This window comes from Agelaius phoeniceus, chromosome 10 (assembly GCF_051311805.1).
Source record: "Agelaius phoeniceus isolate bAgePho1 chromosome 10, bAgePho1.hap1, whole genome shotgun sequence".
Taxonomy (NCBI): Eukaryota; Metazoa; Chordata; class Aves; order Passeriformes; family Icteridae; genus Agelaius; species Agelaius phoeniceus.
The window spans coordinates 7,384,240-7,403,362 of record NC_135274.1 but is presented as its reverse complement, the minus strand read 5'-3'; the positions used below and the strand labels follow the sequence as shown (position 1 = coordinate 7,403,362).

The 19,123-nt window shown below is 52.1% G+C and overlaps 1 protein-coding gene across 1 annotated transcript in view; it reads left to right on the top strand.

The window, feature by feature from the left end:
- The first annotated feature begins 757 nt into the window (after positions 1–757).
- The window catches only part of EPHB1 (EPH receptor B1), a 79,779-nt gene continuing 61,413 nt past the window's right edge, over positions 758–19,123 (top strand). The window contains exon 1 of the mRNA XM_077183746.1: positions 758–1,035. Within this exon, the coding sequence (XP_077039861.1) occupies positions 978–1,035 (58 nt within the window). The 5' untranslated portion in view covers positions 758–977. The remainder of the gene's footprint in view (positions 1,036–19,123) is intronic.

Sequence of the window (19,123 nt, the reverse complement as noted above, 5' to 3'; positions counted from 1 at the left end):
CCAGGCTCAGCGTTGCTGTTGGGTGGGCAGCGGGGGATGCTGAGCTCTTCAAAGCTGACCGGGGCGGTGCGTGAGGTGAGCGGGACCGGGCGAACATCCTCCTGGATGGTTCCTTTTGGAGGCTGCAGGTGTAGATCGCTCGTGGCTGGGTTTGTATGTACAGGGCACGGCCCTGGGCTGGCAGTGACGGGGCTGCGGCTCAGGGGTTGAGCATCCCGGCGTCCCCCGAGCCAGGCCGCTGCTCCCGGGTGCCCATGTGGCCGCGGTGCCCGGAACGATGCCCAGCGAAGGAGGAGCGCGGTGCAGGAGAAGGCAGGAGGCTGAGGGGGACCCGCGTTGTGCCCGACCTCTGCGGCCGCGGTGTCTGAGCCTGAGGGGCCCTGAGGGGAGTGGCCACGCTGGGGGCGGCTGGGGAGCGGCCCTGTCTCTGTGGGGCTGACGGTTCGCTCCAGGTTCCTTTTGGAAATGAGAGAGAGGAGCGGGATTGCTGGGATCCCGCCGGTGGGTCCCCGCTGCTGTCGCCGCTCGTCCCGGCTCCGCGGGGGCCGGGTCCGCCCCGTCGCGGGTCCCGCTGAGGGGAGGCACGGCGTGAGGGGCGTCCATGGCCGCCAGGGGGCGCCGTCCCCCTTCGCACGGGCGCTCGCGGAGGGCGGGGGCGTGGCCGAGGCGGGGAGCGGCGCGGGGATTGGCGGGGCGGTGGCGGGGGCGTGGCCGGGCGGGCGCGGGGATTGGCGGGGCGGCGGCGGGGGCGGGGCCGGGCGGCGGCGGGGGCCGGCGGCGGCGTGGCCGCGCGCGCCACTCGCGGCGGCGATGTGACCCGGGCGGGCGGGCAGCGGCACCGGCACCGCCACCGGCCCGTCCCGTCCGCGGCCCCGGCCCGCCCTGCCCCGGAGCCACCCGGCCCGCGGACGCACCCCCCATGCCCGCTCACGGCCGCCCGCCGGTAGCGGCTGACGCCTGCGGGGCCCGAGGAGGCGATGGCTGCGGATCTGGTGGTGCTGCTCTGCCTGGCCGCCGCCGCGGCCGCCGTGGAAGGTGAGCGGCGACCGGGACTACCGGGAGCGGATGGGATGCTGAGCTGAGGGTCTCTGCGCCGCCCACGGCGTCTGCGGCTGGGGAGCAGGCAGGGAGCGACTCCCCCGCCGTAAGGCACCGGCACCGGGCTGGATCCTGGCCCCGTAGCCCCGGCCTCTTGTGCCAGCCCGGGTTACCCGGCCCGCGGGCGGCACTGGCAGCCCGTGCCCTCGGTAGGGGGGCCAGGGATGGAGGAGGAAACCCGCCCGCATCCGCGTGGGGGGAGCTCCGGCTCGGCTCCGCTTCCCTGCGGAGCCCTACCCGGCGCCGCGGTGGGGTCACCTCAGAGGTCCCTTCTGGTCCCCGGGGCCGCGGTGGGGCCATCTCCGGAGTCCCGTCTGGGTCTCCTCTGGTCCCCGGGGCCGGCTCGGGGGCCGTGGCGGTGCCCGCCTCTGCCCACCCTCCTCCTCGCAGCCCCGGCGGGGGATGGATGCGCCGGGAGCCGTGGGCAGGTGGTCTCCGTTTCTGGGGATGAACTGAGCCGGGGGAGGCTTTGCCCGGCTATGGAGACACGGAGCAGGTGCGTGCTCGTCCTCTCAGCACGATCCTTGCCAGTGCGCTGGGATCTTTTCCCCATCTCCCGCTTGGTCGTGGGATTTGCTGGGCAGCAGGAAGGTGCCTGTAGCCCAGAGCCAGGCTGCGGGCGGTGGGCCTGGTGGGACAGCCAGCCCAGCCCGCCCCAGCCTTGGTGCTGTATCGCTGCTCCGTGCCCGGCACGGCTCTTGAAGTATCGCTTCGATTATTTTTTCTCTTTATTTTTCCGCTGCCACCGTTTTTGCTGGCACAGGAGCAGCTCGTGGCAGGGGCTGCCCAGCGCCGGAGCGGTGGCTGCGGGCAGGGGACGTGGTGCAGCCCCGGGGTTGTGAGCAGCGAGAGGCGAGGTGCGGGAGATGATGCTCAGGATCTCAAACCTGCCGGGGCTGGGCCCTCCTGGGGGGTTTTAATGTGAGTATGGCTGGAAGCTGATGGCAGGAGACTCAGGCTCAGCTCCGGCAGCGAGGAGCTGGTTCAGGAGCTGGAATGCTGCTCCGCTAGGGCTTGGCCGCAGCTCCTCTCCGCTCGCAAGCACGGCTGCCGGATCGCGGCGGGCAGGCCCGCTCGATGCAGCATCCCCTTCCCGCTGGCTTTTGGCTGGCACTCGTGTTTGCCTTTCGTGTTTCTTGGGCTGCCTCATGGCATCTCTGTAGGAATACCTGGCGGTGGGAGTGCTGGTGCCATGCCGGAGCGTGATGCAGCGAGCGCGGTTTGCTCGCCGCACGTGAAGAGGCGAGACCTGTTAGCAGCGCTTCGCTGGCAGCGACAGCGGCTTGAGGCACTGCTGGAATTGCGGCTGCACGGGAGACTTCGGCTCCCTCCTGGTCTGAGGCCACTCCTGGGTGTCACCCAGAGTGTTCCCCAGCTTGCACGGGCTCTCCCCAGCAGCACCGGCAGAGTCAGTGTCCCTGTCGAGGAGCGGTGATATTTCTGCTCTGCTCAGGAAGTTGCTTGGATAGAAAAGTAGTATCCTAGGAGAGATCTCAGATATCAGGGAAAATTTTGGATGGGGAATTTCTGAGGTAGAGCAATCGAATCTGGTTTGGAGTTAAGGTGAGAGTCTAATTGTGTGGTCATATAAAGAAAATGCTCTTTTATGGGGTTTATTTCAATCTCACTGGATCTCTTGATACAGAGGTTGAATTTGCTAGATTGAAACATGGTTTTCTCTAATGGATCTGGAGCATCTCCTAGGACCTGCCCTGCCCTGGGGTCTGGCTTTCCCCCTGGTGCATCGGCGAGGCTGGATTAGCCAGGAGCCCACTCTGACAGCGCAGCAAAGCCACTCTGCCCTGCTCTGCCCTGGGCTGCAGAGGCAGCCGAGCCACGCATGGCTCCCTGCATCCCAAATCAGCCAACGAGACAAAAAGTCTCTTTCCTGTGATGGTGGGGGAGGCGTCTGGGGGTCTGGACCCGGCTGGAGGGGGAGGAGGATGCAGCTGGAGTCAGGGCATGGGCTGCCTCCAAACCACCCTCGTTATTCTCCATAAAACCTTGCTAACTCATTGCCTGTGGCATGCGAACCTGGATGTAATAGAGTCACTCACCTGACTTTTTTTATGGTTCCTTGATTTTTTACTAAATCCTGTGGCTTAGCTGACTCTTTTCTGCTGGACACCTGGATGTTTGTAATAATTTATAAATTTTTTTTTGTGGCTTGCAAAGAGGAAGAAGGATGTGAGAAGATGACAGCACCGAATACTCTGTGTCTCCCACACCCTGCAATCACTCAGGAGCCGCTCGCGTGCTCTCTCTTGTGTTAGCTGAACCAAATATAATCCATTTAGCATACAGAGAGGGTGGTAATGGACTGGCATTACATGTTTTAACTCGGCTTGGAGCTGTTGGTAGGTCAGATGGGGCTGGTGACCATTTCGGTGCAGCTCCTCCACCTACTCTGTTTCACCTGCCTGGCCTGCTCGCCTCTCCAGCATCTCCCTGCCTCGCGCCTGCTCTTTTAAAACCCGGGTTTTTCTCTCTGTGCTTGCAGCATCACGATAAGCAGAGCACAGGAGGGAGGTGAAAAGCTCTGCTTGGGGCTGGTGAATCCGGCTTAGTTTTCTTCCCCTGCCTAAACACACCAGCTTCAGAGCTGCTGCCTGGGAGAGGAGCAGGGATGGGGTTTGGCTGGAGAGCGACGTCCCTGGCTCGTGCTCCGTGCTCCATGCCTGCCCTGCTCTCCTCTCCTCTCCTCCCTGTTGGCTCAGGATGCACACATCTGTTGTAGGCATCCTTTGGGCTTCCTGTGCTTCTGCCAGGCGCCGGAGTGGAGCCTGTGCCGAGCAGGCTGGGAGCTTCCCTGTGCACCCCGTGGGCTCCCACCTCTGCCCAGCTGCTCCACCCTGAGCTGAGCCCTTCTCAAGGAGAAGCCAGAAATAAGTCTTCAGGAGGGAATTTGCAAATGCAAGTGGTAACCTTCATGGGAATTCGCAAGTGCTGCTATTCAGCTGTCCGTTTACTCTTGCTTTCTTTGCTCAAACTAACTGAGGGGAAAAAAGAAGGGTTCTGCCCTAAGGGAGAACAGTTATTCTTGGCATAAGTGAGCCCAGATCTTGTCAGCCTGAAGGGAAGGTGTTTTGTCAAGTCATGGAAAAGGGGCTTGACACTGCAGGTGCTTATGTTGCCTTTTTTTTTTTTTTTTTTTTGACTAATTCCTGGTATCTCTGCTCATGGAGAAGGTGGGGACTGTGTTTTCCTGTTCTTTTGGATATTGGAGTGCTGCATGTTCTCCTGTGTGTTAAGCAGTCCTGACTGCTGTGGCATGAGCTGCCAGAGGGTTTGCTAGGTATCCTCTCACCCATCTTGGGTGCAGCTCCTGTCACAACAGGATGGAATAAAACCCTTCCACTGGCTTTAGAAATCAGAAGAAAATACAGATGTTGGATGATGAAAGAGGCCAAATATGTTTGTCTGGATCTGGATCCCGGCTATGGTGCTGAGTAATAGATGTTTTTAGCAGAGATGGGTTCTGTAAGCTAAAGAAATGCTCAGATTTGATGCAAAGGGGGAAGTGGTACCTTGGGCAGTGGGTAACTCGATGCTAATCTGGTCAGCAAAGTCTCAGAGAACCTAGTCCTGGTGCAGTGGGAGTGCTGTGGGATGAGGCTGATGGAGGTGATGCTCAGAGCAAGGCTGAGGCTCTTGTGGTGTGTGTGTCCTGCACTGGCTGAGTCCAGCCAGCTCCAGGGGGCTTTTTTACCTCTCCCAGCTGGGGGTACCCTGAGCTCAGCACACATGGAAAGGGCTTCCTGCAGGAACCCCAAAACTGTGTGATGCTGCCCAAAGGGCACTGTGGTGCTTTGTTCCCTCTAAACAGACAGCATTGGTGTGAGGAGCCATTGAATGGCACAGCAAGGCTGGGTAAATACTTGGGGTTGTGGGATGGAATGCTTTCCCCAAATATTCCTTAAGATTTGAAAGCACATTTCAATTTGACCTTGTTCTGCTGCAAACAGAACTCTCAAGGGTTGATGCACACAATACCTGGGCAAGGCAAATGTTAAGCTTGGATGTTGGCTGGGTGGCAATTTGGGAAGGAATCTCCTTCTGGAATGGTGGAAGGTTGGAGTGAATGTTGCTTACAGAAGTCCCAGGTCGGTGTGAGAGCAGAAGGGTGTGGAAAAGGATGGAGTGATGGCAGAGTAGTGTCAGGAAAGAGCTGGGACCTTGGGTGGCCCCTGGACCCTGAGCTGGTTATTGCATTGTTCAGCTTTTAGGGGTAGACCCACAGACATTCCAAAAATTAGCAGCTTGAGAGGCTGCCTGGGAGTGTGCAGGGAAGGGAACAGACACACAGCAGGTAGAGGCAGCACAGCCTTTTCCTTAGGGACAATGGGAGCAAACTCTTGCCCAAATCACCTCCATGGCTTTCCAGATAAATGGCAAGTGTGGATGGGCTCCCTCCTTCCCTGTAAGTGTTGCTCACAGCCACAGCTGAGGTTTTGGAGCTCTTTTATTTTGGTCACCATCCATTTTCCCACCAAGTCACATCATGAGAAATAGTGAGAAAAACAGGACACGTGTTTTGTAGGCACGAAAGGATCTGTGCTCTATTTATTTATTTCTCACAACTTTTGAATTATTGAAGTGCATTCAGGGGAGATTAACTTTCCCTGCTCAATATTTATTATTGTTTCATTTCCCTGAAAGTTGGAGCTACAAGGGCTTTGATGAATGGGCTGGAAGGTTCTGTAGTTTCTCTATGGCTAATCTAAATACGTCCGTATCCTTTGCTGAAAAACTAATTTGTAATTTCCTATGGTAATGCTGCTTAGTGAATTATAATGACACACCAGGGCCTGCTTTTCATCCCAGCCCTCTGTCAGGGGAATAACGCTACCACTGGAAAACGGTGTGAAACCTGGAAACTGGCCATTAGTCCCCTAAATTTCTGCTCTAATAACAGGAATGCAGCAAGCCTGTGCACCATCTGCTCTGTTTGCTCACGTCGGGGCTGCAGAGCATCCGCCTGCCCCCAGGTTGGTTCCAGGCACGGGAGGGGTGCCCTGTGCTGATGCCACGAGCCCTGGGTTTGCGGCAGCCACCGGAGCTGGGTGGTGCACGCAATCCCTGCTTCTGGAAACCTCTCCCACCACCCCAATTATAACCAAGTGTTATCAGTCTTTTGAATAATTGAAGAGGCTTTCTGTTGAATATTTAATTACAATAATATTTGGTTAGCAGGGGTTGTTGGGCTCAGTTTGTGCAATTGAGAATTGCTGCAAGAAAGGCTGTTAAAGGAAAATGTTGTTGTCTATGATCATTGATTTATCTTTTTTTTCTTTTTAAGCTAATCAGTTACTTAGTTGAAATTGGTTAATTAGCTCAGCTCCATTAAGATTCTTTGGCATTTAAACTTGATGTTTCTAAATAATTATAGTTTTGCCTGCTAAGCCCACAACCCAGGGTGACCTAATTACTATTAAAGCAAGACGTGCTTTGGTCTGGCTTTAATAAGTTCCTGCTGGGAGCCCCGCAGTGAAAAATCACAGAGGCAACAGTTCAAAGGGGAAGGGGCTTGTGCTGAGCCCTGGACAAGGAAGATGAGTGTCCTTCAGCCTCATGTCTTCCAACTTAAACCAGGGATGCTCTTGGTTTCGGAGGAAGGGAGTCCCAGAGCATCCCATGGTTGACATCTCCATGTTGTGCACGTATGTCACAATGGATGGTCATGGCAAGCAGTTGTTTGGAGGAGGTGAGGGTTAAGATTGGTTTTAGTTAATGAATGAATGTTAATTTGCTTTTTTCCTCTTCTCAGTCATTTCCCTTAATAAGCAGAATGAGTCCTTTCAAGGCCTTTCTGTATGGGGGGAGAAAAAAAATGGTATTAAGTTAATATTGGTGATTTTTAACAGTATTAAGGTTATTTAGGTTATTACTAAGATTTAGTGGAAGTTGTCCCTGCCCATAGCAAGGGGTTGGAACGAGATGATCTTTAAGGTCTCTCCTAGGATTTCGTTTATTTATTTAATTATTTATTTAAAATGTTGAAATATCCAGGCCAAGTAATTAGGCATCAGTAGAGCCTCAGGTATGTGCTCATTAGTTAGTGAAGGAAATGTTTATTATCTGGGGAGGCATCCAGTCAGGGTTACTGGTGGTTGGAGCTGATGAAGCTTTAATTTGTTATTCAATGAGTAAAAGTGGAGGGTGGGAATAGGTAAGGGGTTGTGGAAATCCTCACTTCCAGGCTGTTTCCTGCCATCCTTGATGGGGGTTTCATCACAGCTTCAAAGGATTGTTTTATGATACTCTCTCTTCAAAAGCCCTTCTCTCATCCCACCTGCCTCTCCAATGCACTGGTACCCAGTGTGCCACATCCCAGCAGCAACTGGGAGCCAACCTTGGGATTATTCTAACCCAACCAGCATTTTCCTTGGATTGCTCCAAGCACAGCTGAGTTTTGGTGTCTTTGCCTGACTATATATTATTTTTATGAGAGGATGGGCAGCTTAGCCCACTGGATGCCCCCTGCTCCTGGCTCTACTGTCTCCCAGGAAGCCTCTGAAGTCCTGCAAAGCCCAAGACCTGTTGCACATCCACGTCTTTCCCTCCCTTTCTCCATTTTCTTCCTGTTTGCAGGGCAGAGCAGTATTGTATTTACAATAGGGCAACCCCAACCTCTGGGAAGAAGGATGTGCAGAACTCCATGATATCAGAATCTGGCTAATTAATTACTTTATTATACTATAGCTATTTTACACTGTATTACACTAACAAGAACTATACTAAACTGAAGAAACTCGTGACTGTCTGCTGACCAGACAGTTGACACAGCTTGGACCTGATGGGCTAATTAACATAAACATTGTCCACCAGAATCCAATCAAGCAATCCCTTCAGGTAAATAATCTTCCAATGCATTCCACATGTTCAAGAACACAGGAGCAGCAAATGAGATGAGAATTGTTTTGATCATTCTTTTCTCTGCTTCTCTCTGTTCAGAGGGCATGTGAGTACCACAGAGCAGGGGGACGCCTTTATTTGTGTGTCCTGGGCAAGGCACCTTCAACTCAGGGTGGGGGCTGCTTCTCCTCGAGCCCCAAAACCTGGGTAAACAGGGCTGCAGTGTCTGCTTTGAGCAGCAGGTTGATGCCCCCCTGCTGTAGGTGACCTGGCAGGTGACACCCAAAATGCAGCTGGCTATGATGAACCTGGGGGCACCCAGAGCTGCTGTTGGTCACTTGTCTCCTGCTGCTAAAACCACACCAAGGGTGGAGGGATGGAGCAGGGAAGGGCTGTGTTTGAAGTTTTATGGAGGTTTTTCATTTCTTTTTCAGCAATCAGAGGCCAGGGATGGGCCTTTGATTACTTGAGGCCTCTGCTGGCTTCAGCCACTTCCATAGCTGCGGGGCTGGAGCCGCCTCATTATCATCCTCACTAGGGCCCTGTTGATATGAGGATAATTGCATTTTGCTCAAAAGACATTAAATCACCACGGAACAGGCGGAGGGATGTGAATTACATCTTCCCCGGGAAAACTGGGAACTCAGCAGAAGAGTTAAAAGGGAAACAGTGTCCTCAGGGGGCAGGAGGAGAATGGGGCTAGCTGTAGGGGGCTGCTCTGGGCATTCCCTGCCCTCTGAACGGGGGAAACTGAGAGGGAGACAGCCTGATGTGCTGGAGGCAGTCTGGGGCTGACCTTGGTGTTTCCACCAAAAATCTGTAGCTTCTTATTTCCAAATGCCCAAGGAACAGGATGGGCATGTAGGGAGAGAGCACAAGTGGGATGCTCTTGCAGTGCTCTGTTTGATGCTGGCTTTGCTTTTCATTTGAAACAAATGTGTTTGGAAGTAACTAAATTGTCACAATTGTACTGTCAGAAGTGCTTCTTGTAATGGTTTTGTCTAGTCCAGGACCTTTCCCTCCCATGATGTGCCCATGGAGCTGGAGAGGCTGCTCTGTAGGTGTTTGCCCTCACCACGTGGCCACTTCATCCCTGCTCTTCTGCTGTGATTATTTTTAAAGCAGTTTTTATTAGTCCTGGAAATTATGGGCATGACCTGGCTGCAAGTGAACCTGGAGCACAGAGCTCTTCCCCAGGCTGTGGAGTTTGGCTGAAGCTCTCCAGAAGCTCCACACAAGTGGGTGTATCTCCTGGCCTTTGCTGCCTGTGCTTTGCTTTTTGAGCTGAAATTGCTGGTGGGGGTCTAAGATGTTTGAGCCCATCAGGCTCTCAACAGAGGCACTGGGAAGTCACATACAATGAGGTTATTGTGACCAGAGATGGACTGTAAAGTGGTAATTTCTGGTGTAATGAAATAAAGGAGGATCAGTTCTGTCCTGTGTTTCCTGGGGAGGGGTGTGTAGCTCCTTGAGCCGTGTGCATTGTGCCAGGTAACCTCCCTCTTGCTCAGTCAAGCAGAGAAAGGCAGCAGTTGTGCAGGAGTTAAAGGCATCAATGCCTTTTTCTTTGCAGCCAGCTGAGGTTGAGCCCTCCCGAGCTCTGTCCATGGGCTGGCAGTGCCCCCCTGACCCCTGGGTGCTGCAGCCAGCTTGGTGGAGGGGGGACAGGAGGTGGCTGCTGGCTGATGGGGGCTGTAAGGGCACGAGCTCATTGTGTTCAGTACCCCTCTAAAACTCAGCTTTTATTCTCGTGCCGTGCGTGGGCTATTGCCGCGCTGGCGGCACTGCTGCGTGCCCACGGGAGGGAGGCTGCTCAGAGCCTGCCTCCAGAGCCTGCTCAAAGCCATGGAAAGCTGCTCCTTAACTTCAGTGGCTGTGGCTGAGGCAGGAGAAAAGGGGCTGCTTGGAGAAGGGTGCTCCCTCCAGCCTTGCTTTGTGCGCCAGCGCTGGGCTCTGCTTGCCAGGGCTGAGGAAATCCCTGCTTTTGCACAGTCGGATCCTTAACTTGTGGGAAGATGGTCTGGCTACCTCCCACCAGTGGGAACCACTTGGCAGAATCCCTAAAAACAGTCCAGCTGCCTCCCACCAGTGGGAACCACTCAGCAGCATCCCCAAAAGTGGTCTGCCTGCCTCCTACCAGTGGGATGCACTCACATCATCCCCAGGAGAATCTTTTGTTAATAACTCCCTCCAGCTTCCTGGTGAGGGGGCTTGGGGAGTGATGGGTGGGTGCCCACCTTAGCCTGTGCCCTGATAACTCGTGTGTTTTCCCACTCTGGACCCCTCCTGACTGGTCTGTGTGGTCACTCCCATCTCCTAAGTCACCAGCCCAGTAGATTTTTGGAGGTGGTTTGCAGCAAGGCACGTTTTTATTTTGTTCTTTAAAGCTTTGCAGCATTCGGGGGAAACTGGGATGTTTTTGAACCATTTAAAGTATTCCTAATAGGTTACCTTGAAAGCTTTCTGCAGTCTTGAATGAATCAAAGTGCAAATGTTTATAATGCAACACCCACACAGGCTGGGAGAGGAATTTTATTAAGGCAGGAGAGTCAGAAAACAATAATAATAAAACATGTTTTATGAAGTTGGTGAGAAACTTATAAACTAGGTGGAGTTTTACAGCAGATGAATTTGATACAAGTTGTAAATTTGAATTCCCAGGCTGGTCCTCAGGTCCTGCTCTTTATTACCTGAAATAACATTCTCCACTTTTAATAGCTGGCTGCGGCAGAGCGAGCGCGGTTTTATCTTTCTAAATGATCCACCGTGCGTGTCTTATAATCAAACTTCTGCCCATCCTCAGGGTTCCAGCCCTTTCCTCCAGCAGCCAATTAGCAAATTGCTGCTCTTTGCTTTGCTGTTACAGGGAGACTTTGGGAATCCTTCAATACATCCCTATGTCTGGATTACTGACATTTTTTTTCCAGCAGAAACCACTTTATTTTCTGATAAGAGAATGTTTTGTTAATACATCAGCAAAAAGAGACTGAAATATGCTCTTGATAAATCAGTGTTTTGCAGTATCAACTTGCTGTGTGTCCCTGCTCCTGGCTCTGCTGGGAGGGATGGGGGCATTTTCCAGAGCATTGTTGTGAGGGGACTGATGGCATTATGAGGTGTTAGGTGTCTGTTCCCATTTTTCTTTCCCATTTTGCCCTGAGAATCCCCCTTTTCCCAACAGTTTCCTTGAGGTGCAATGCAGGGACCAGCAAGGTGCCAGGGCATGAGGTGGCTCTGTCCATGTTCCAGGGGTGGCCTCCCAAGGGTGGCTCGTGTTGAGTTCCTGACTCTCCTCAGTTCCATCAGCCCCTCTGTGCCACTTGGCTGTTAGCAGCTGTACTGAGGAAAGGGTATAAAAATGGTTTCTCAGTCCCCTGTCCTGTCTGTGCACACACCAGCAGATTATGCCTCTTGAAAAATAAGTGATTACTGAAGTAAAGCATTCGAGCTAATGGCCAGATTATTCCCTTTAAAATGGGAAAGTAATTAGGGATGTTTTTTAAATAGGCTTCCCACCCTTGGATCTGCTGGGATTAGCTTATGTGGGTGTGTAAATATTTAGTTTCCAAGGACTGTTTTTTTTCCCCTTTCTTTTTTTCTCTCCCTCCCTTTCCTTGAAGTAACAGCGGCGATAAGCAACAGAAATGAGGCAGCAACTGTTCTTGGATGCTTTCCCTAGCATCCAAAATATAATTGGAATTAAAGATGACCCTAAAAAGAAAATAAAATTGAGGTTCTGCTGGTGTGATGCACCAGAGGTTTCCTCTGTGTGTGAGTGGAATTGAAGAGAAGTCATTGGGAGCTGGGATGTTTGGGATGATGGAGAACAAGTCCAACCCCAAGTAAGAGCTGTGGGTAAGCATGGTGGGCCTGATTGGATCTTCTTCCCATGGCTACCTGCTAGCTGGAGGGAATTTTTGAGCTTGTTTCCCTGTGTGGAGGTCTCTCTTTAACATCCAAACAATTTAGACTTTGTGCAAGGCCAAGGCGCTTTGATGTTTGGCTTCAAAACCGCTTCTTGTTTTGAAACTTGTTGCAGTGCTTGCAATGTGTTGGTGAAGCTGGGAAGGCGAGCAAAAAGAAGCTGAAAACAGAAGCAAAATATGCAATTAGATGCAAAAGTGGTTTTAAGTGAGTGATGTCATGGAGTTGCAGATTAAAGGAACAGTTGGAACCAGTCATTCACACAGCTCTCTTCAAGGTCTGCATCCCTGGAGACTCCTGCAGCTCAGGAGCACCTTGCCAAGCCAGAGGAGGCCAGATCTTGCATTCCCCCCATCCATGCAATGGATAAATCCCAAGCCCTAGTGAGCCACCAGAAGAAAACCTGGCTCAGAAGAAAAGCTGCACAGCCCCAAAGTTGGAGCTGTCATTGATATGCCTCATGGCTTTGGTCCCGTCCTGCTGCTGGGAGGTGCTTAGGAGATACTTCTGGGCCATCGTGCTTCAAATCTTCATGCACCTGTCATTTTTCTTTCTGGCAGGGATTATTTATTGCAAGCATTAACCTGGAGCTGCTTTCAGGTGCCTCAGTCATTTTTTAAAGGCTGCATTTGTACTGTTCAGCTTTTTTTGGCAATTTGGGACTTTTTGTTTGCTTGCCTGCCTGCTGGAAAGTCTTCAGAGGTTGTTCAGGAGGCGAGGGGAGCCTGTAGATCCAGATTTTTTTGTTGTTATTATTATTATTATTGTTATTATATATTATTATAATTAAAACATATTTTTAGCAGCTGAAATTCAAACCCGTCTGGGTATTTATACAGCAAGATGTTTTGGATGAGGAATAGGCCAAGAGAGTCACGTGGTTGGGGCCAATGTGAAACAAAAGAATCCATTTATTATCCAGGCAGGAAATTTGTTCCTCGGGATGTTGTAGCTGCAGACATAATGATTTCATTTCCTCTGGTTCGCCCAGATTAATGGCTTGTGCTCTTTGTTTGTGTGCCTGTGTTATTCCTGCAGCCCGGCTTCCCCTCCCGCTCCGTGCCGGCGTGTGCGAACATGTGCGCGAGTGCCCTGGGCGAGCGGGGGGCACGGGGGTCTCCAGCCTGCAGCAGGATGCCTGGGATGGTGGGCTGGGATGCTGGGAGAGCTGAGCAGAGCCCCAGGGACCACCTGGGGAATCCTTCCTGGCAGTGATGGATGACGTGTCTGGGGGTCTTATGCTGCATCTGCGGGGTTTTTCTCCTACTTACGTTTCTGGGGATCTTCTTCTGCATCTGTGGGGTTTTTCTCCTACTTGGATTTCTGGGGATCTTCTCCTGCCATGGTCACCAGAGCAGTGAGAGGTGTTTTCCTGTGAAGGTGTGATGGGATGAGTGAGATGAAGAGTTTTAGACAAGCGCGAATGTTGAACTTGAGGAAGGTGTGAGAGCAGTGTGTCTTCTCCACAGCTGCGCTCCAGGATATTTTAGGTGTTGAGTACTTGGTGGGAAACCCAAACCTTTGCAGCCTCCCAAACATCAGGCTGGGAAACAGCCTCTTTCCCCAGGGAGCTGTGCTGCTGCACAGGGATGCAGGAGTTGACCACATGGCTATGGATGAGCAGCTCCTTCCTGGCTGTGTGAGTTGGCCTTTCATTCCAGGCTGGTCCCAGCCCTCACAGCACCGCTGGCCATCAGGGACTGGTGGTACTTACATTCTGTCCTTGATAAAAACCCAGCAGACCCATCTTTGTGGACACTCCAAGGTTAGCAGCAGCATTAATCAGTCCCTTTCTCTCCTTTTGAGTGTTTGCCTTTCAAAGTGATGTGACAGGCAAATGGTGCCTTTGTGTTGCTGTTGTCTGGTGGGTCCTTGTGGGATTTTGGTGAAGAGTTTTCATTTACTGTGTGCAGCATGACCCAGTCTTCTGTTCTGGATTGATCTGGAGCAACCGCATGGAGTTGGAAGCATCCATTTGTGATGAGGCAGCTCATCACAGATGAGCGTGGTGCTGCCTAGAATCCACCTGGAGAAGAACTGGTGACTGTCTTGCTGCCCCCATGACTGGCAGTTCCTCCTTCCCTTCTTTAGATATTTCTCCTCCAAACTGGGGGAGGAGAGTTTCTTCCACTTCTTTTGGAGGAGGTTTTCTAGCGGGGACATAACTCGCTGAAGGAAGACCCTCTTAGCTATCAATGTGCTTGTGCCACTCCTGCTACCGTCCATATGGGGCCTTGGTGCACTGATCCCATCTTGGACATGTGTTGCTCCTTCTTGCTTTTGCTCTCCTGAGCTTTTGTGCCATGAGAGGTGCGAGCCCACTATTCAAACACTGCAGATGAGGGGAATGGGAAGCTGGTACCCTGTCAAGCCCTGGGTGCTTTCTTCCTACCTGCCTGCCCCCTCCCAAATGGCTCCTGTGTCACCCAGGTGACAGAATTTGCGAGGATGTGACAGCTCTGTTGCGCAGAAGATGATGAACAGTAATGAGACCCTGAGCACAATGTGCACTTAAAGTGATTTATTTCAGCAAGGAAACCACAATCAGGGAGGATGGGTCACCGTCATCAGGAGAAGAGGTGGGTATGGAGATGAGCTTCAGGGGAACTTTATCATCAACCAGCAATGCTTTAAAAATGAGCAGAGCTGGTGTTGCATGAAATGGAGCTGTTCTGGTTGTTCCAGGACCATCCCTCACCTGCAGCAGGTCGCAGGCACCTCCTGGGCTCTGGTCAGTGACTGGGCTGGCTGACTGGGGGACTTGTCCTTGGTTACTTCTTGCAATTGTGCTGAAGTTTTTTGGTGAGGTGTCACCCGTGTGTAGAGTCAGCATTTGGGAAGGAGACTGTCCTGAGGAGGAGGGGGAGAACTAATCCCTGAACCGGCTTTGGCGCGGCTCCCGGCACGCAGATGGCCGTCCTCATGCTGGAGCCTTTTCCCAGCTTGCGCAGGCGCTGGGCTGGAGGCAGGGGTGTGCCAGGCAGGCTGGCTGCCAAGTGGCACCTCCTGCCAGCATCCTCCTCTTCCTCCTCCCCTTCCTCACCCCCAGGGCCTGTGGGAGCTGTGGCTGTGCAGCAGCTCAGCTGGGCACTGCAGCTTGCAGGATAAGCTTGGCCTAAGAATGGTGCTGAGCAAAATCTTGTGATTTAAGCTTGACTTAGAGTAGTGCTTGTGTTTCTTCCCTTCTCACAGAAGAGGCTCCTGGCAGGGAGGGACCCCTGGAGCTGTGTCTGTGCTGGCATGAGCTAGGGGGCAGGCAGCTGTTTGCTCACTGCTTCTTGCACCATTTGGATGATGCCCCATGAACTTACAGCAAAGGGTCCTGAGCCCCTGTTGATGAAGAGCATCTTCCGAGGTGATTACAGTTGCTCATTGTTGTTGGTGAATTTGGGCAAGGATTAACCCAGCCCTACTGGCCAAGGAGCTGGCACCTTGTGTGAATGGGTGTTTGGAAATCTCGGCAAACACTCACCAGACCAGCTGTGTGTGTACGTACCTAAAGGCGGCTCAGACTGTTAGGAAAGCTTTTTGGATAGGTTGCAGGATGGTTACAGATCCTGGCTGCTCCTTGTTTTGTCTAAATCTAAAAGTGGAGAAGAAGAGGGAAAAAAAAAAAAGGCAAAGCTGGGAAAGCCCAGGACAAGTTTCCAGCGCATTTTGAGAATTCCAGGACATTTGTTTGTGGAGCCAGAGCAAAGAACCCAGCAGGATCTGCTGATGGGTGCTCTGCCCTTTCCAATGGACCGGTTGGCTTTGCCACGTCCCTTTTTGTTGGTGGGGGGGATTCAGTGGGTGATGGGCCTCTCCAGCAAGGCATTCTCAGGGCTGCAGGCAGAGCCTTCCCCCATCCCATCCGTGTCCTGACGGAGGCTTCCCTGCGCTGCCGGCAGCCGCGTGCTGCTGTGGTGGCACAGATTTATTGCTCTTTGCCTCGTTTGCACTCGCAGCTGACTCCATATGGTGCAGAAGCCGGAGAGACGACGCTCGGCACGGCCGGCGCCGGGCTGGGGGGCGGCGCTTTTGCAGCTTGCTCCGTTTGAGGTTCAATATTTCCACCTCCTCTCCTTGAGGGCTCTGCTCCCGCAGCTGCGGATCGCTCATCATCCCCAGCGCAGCCGGAGCATGCCAGTGTGATTCCACTCTCGCCCTGCTGCTTTCCCTCTGCTCCCCCTGAGATCCCCTGTGCGTGGGTGGACCAGAAATGCTGTTTTTTAGTTCTTACTAGTGAAATTTTTGGCTAGCCCCCCAGAAGGCTTTAGTATGTGTCAGAAGCTGCATTAAAAAATAGAGGATCAATGTGGCTGCAGCTGGTCTGTGCTGGGGTGAAAGGTGTTGGTGACTGGGGGAGCACCAAGCCCTTGGCTGCACTGGGAACAGTTGTGCCCAGGCTAAGCTTGAGTCCCCTGGCAGTGCTAGCTCTGAGCAGTCTGTCATGTTTGTGGCTCATGCAGAATCCCTGTGACATTTTAAAATAAGATCTAGTAAATAGGAGCTGGATGGTGCCAGGTGCAGCTCTGGGTGCGAGGGCTCTCTGACAGCAGGGCTGGCATTTCACATTTAGGGCTCCATGAGACGCCTGGTTTTGTAGCGAACGTGAAGCTTTTCTGGAGAACGTGGTCCAAGACAGTGACTCATCCTGAATCTCTAAAGATGTGATAAAGGCGTGTAGGGAAACGCAGGATAAATGTTTTGATTTTTAGAGTTTTCCTCACAGGCGGTGCTACCCTGGAGTAAGGCAAAATAAATCCAGCCGGGAAGGAGAGCTGTGGGGAAAGGCAGGGACAGGTCTGGCACAGGAATTCACCAAAGCTCAGTGCACCCACTGTACTCCAGCACTGGGAGTTGGCTTTGGAGTCAAGCACGTGCCCCTGTAAGACATATGTGAGCCTGCTGCTTGGGAGATCCCCTGCAATCCCATGGGTGCTGTGGATCCAGGCATGAAGTCTGTGTATCCTTGTAATTCATCCTAGCACGTGTAATTGCAGATGCTATTGATGTTTATGGCAGCTCTATCTTCTCAGATGACTAATTCTGTATTTAGAGGCTCTCATTTCCAGGGGAATCCCAGCTGATAAGGAACCCACTTCCACAGAGCTCATTAGGCTTCAAATGGCCCTTGTCTGCAAAATCTCACAGGCTGCTTGTATTTATTATTTTTTATCTTTTTTTGGAGTTCCTTGCTTTCTGATAGTGTGATGAAGTTCCCTTTCCCAAGAGGGGAGCTCCTGGCAGAATGTTCTCATCAGTGACCTCGCTTGCTTCCACTGAACCTGGCTGGAGCACACCACATGCACCCCATGTGGGTACTTGGATGTTGACCAAGAAGTGAGCTGTGGAAAAGTTGTGGAAAACAGGAAGTTGTTGGCATTATTACCCAACAATGTTTATATTATTCTCAAGACTCAGTGCTCCCCCAAGATGTATGATGGATTGGGGTTCTGGCTCCTCCTTGTTCTCTCAGCTAGTGAAATGGGTGTCCAAACCAGCTGGTGTCACCCAGAGAGTCCAGTGATGTGAGGCTGCTGTGCCCAGCCTATGCTGGAATCACCTGGCTACATGGACAAGTGACAGAGTGTCCTCAGGCACCTGACCTTCAGCCTTCATCTGCTTTGCCCTGTGCTCCTTAGGGCTGACCTCATGGATACTGAACAGCAGATGAGTGCTCTGCCCAACCCAAGTGATCTTTCCTTCAAACCAGACCTTCACCACCACTTAGCTGGACCTTCTCTGAGGCAGTCTCACAAAGATTTTTGGAGGTTGAGGTTTCTGGGAGAGCCTCTGCCCATCCCTTGTTGGCTGAGTTCCTCTTCCACATCTCGTGGAGGATGAAGTGAGTTACATGCCAAGCCTGACATATGGTGATTTCTGGGGCAGGCTGCGGCGTTCTGAGAGGTTTGCTGGCAGCCCAGCCTCGAGAAAGCAGGGATGGGGATTTAGATGCATAGTGACATTGTTCTGGAAAATGTTCTCCTGAAAGGCAACTGCATCATCTGCCTGCCCTGAATGGGCCCTTGGCATGGCTGGGTCTGTCTTGGGAGGGGGGGTAGGGTGTTCATTAAAGTGCTCTCTCAGCCCTGGTTGCTGCTTGACTTTGAGTTGCCAAACTGTAAATGATGATGTATGGCCAATGACCTGTGCGTATGGTGTGTGTGGATTTTGGGTATCCAGGGCCTGTGTACAATTATAAAAAGTATGATATCAGCAACTGATTCTGTCATGACAGGAGCAAATGAGTTCCTGATAGTTGAAAACTTGTTTCCAAATTTTCTAAAATAGGTTTGCAATTTAGAAAACAAAAGGTATTGAAAGCCCTATCTTTTTTCTCTTATCTTTCCATTTGATTTGGTCCCCTTTGTTTGTTTTTTTCCTGTGATGTGTGCATTTTTTGGTAATTCTCTGTCATTTCCTTCCCTTTCCCTTATCTCTCCCTCTGCAGTTCTCTCTCTCTTCCTCTCTATCCCTCTCCCCCTCTCCCTCCCCTCAGTAATTTATTTGCAGGCGGGTTGTCTCTTTGATTTACTGTCTCTCTCCTCGGTAGGATTATGATAAATGGATTGTATGGCTTCGTCTGAGCTTGTCCAACATCACGTACCCACGCTGGGTCAAGTCTCTTTGGAGCCTGGAAACCGAGGGGAGATGCTGGGGCTGGAGTTGGAGTGAGACTTGTGAACAGGACTTGGTCCATATGGTCCTGACTTTGCATCACCTCCAGAACTTTTTCTGGCTGGGGTTTTGCTTTGGGTTTTTCTCTTGCCGTGCATGCGTATGAACACATGGACGCTTGCAGAAATGGAAGCAGGTATTTGATTGGGTGCTTTCAGGCACATCAACCAGCATATTTCAATTTAGCGTATCCCGATGTGGGGAGCGTTTGCCACTTGCAATTAGAGCATTTCATCCCGCAGCGCAGCAGGCAGCGCTTTATTGATAAAGTTGTTCTGTAGTTGCTGAGCAAACACCCCCAAATCTGAGCTTCATTAAGTTATCGCCTGCCCTGCTGCGATGCATCTTCATTGCTCGCTGAAATCCATGGCATTGACGGGGGATCCCGGAGGAGGCCGGGACTGTGCTGTGCAGCCACAGCTTAATGCAGCCCATCACAAATTGACACAGCACACTCCTTCTCGCCTGATGGATAGAAATTCCTTCCCTTTCCAGCTGGAAGTGACGGGTTTTTTGGCCACCACAGATCTGCTCATGCTGGCAATGGCTGGGATGTCTTTGCAGAGCAGGCTCAGCTGCTCCT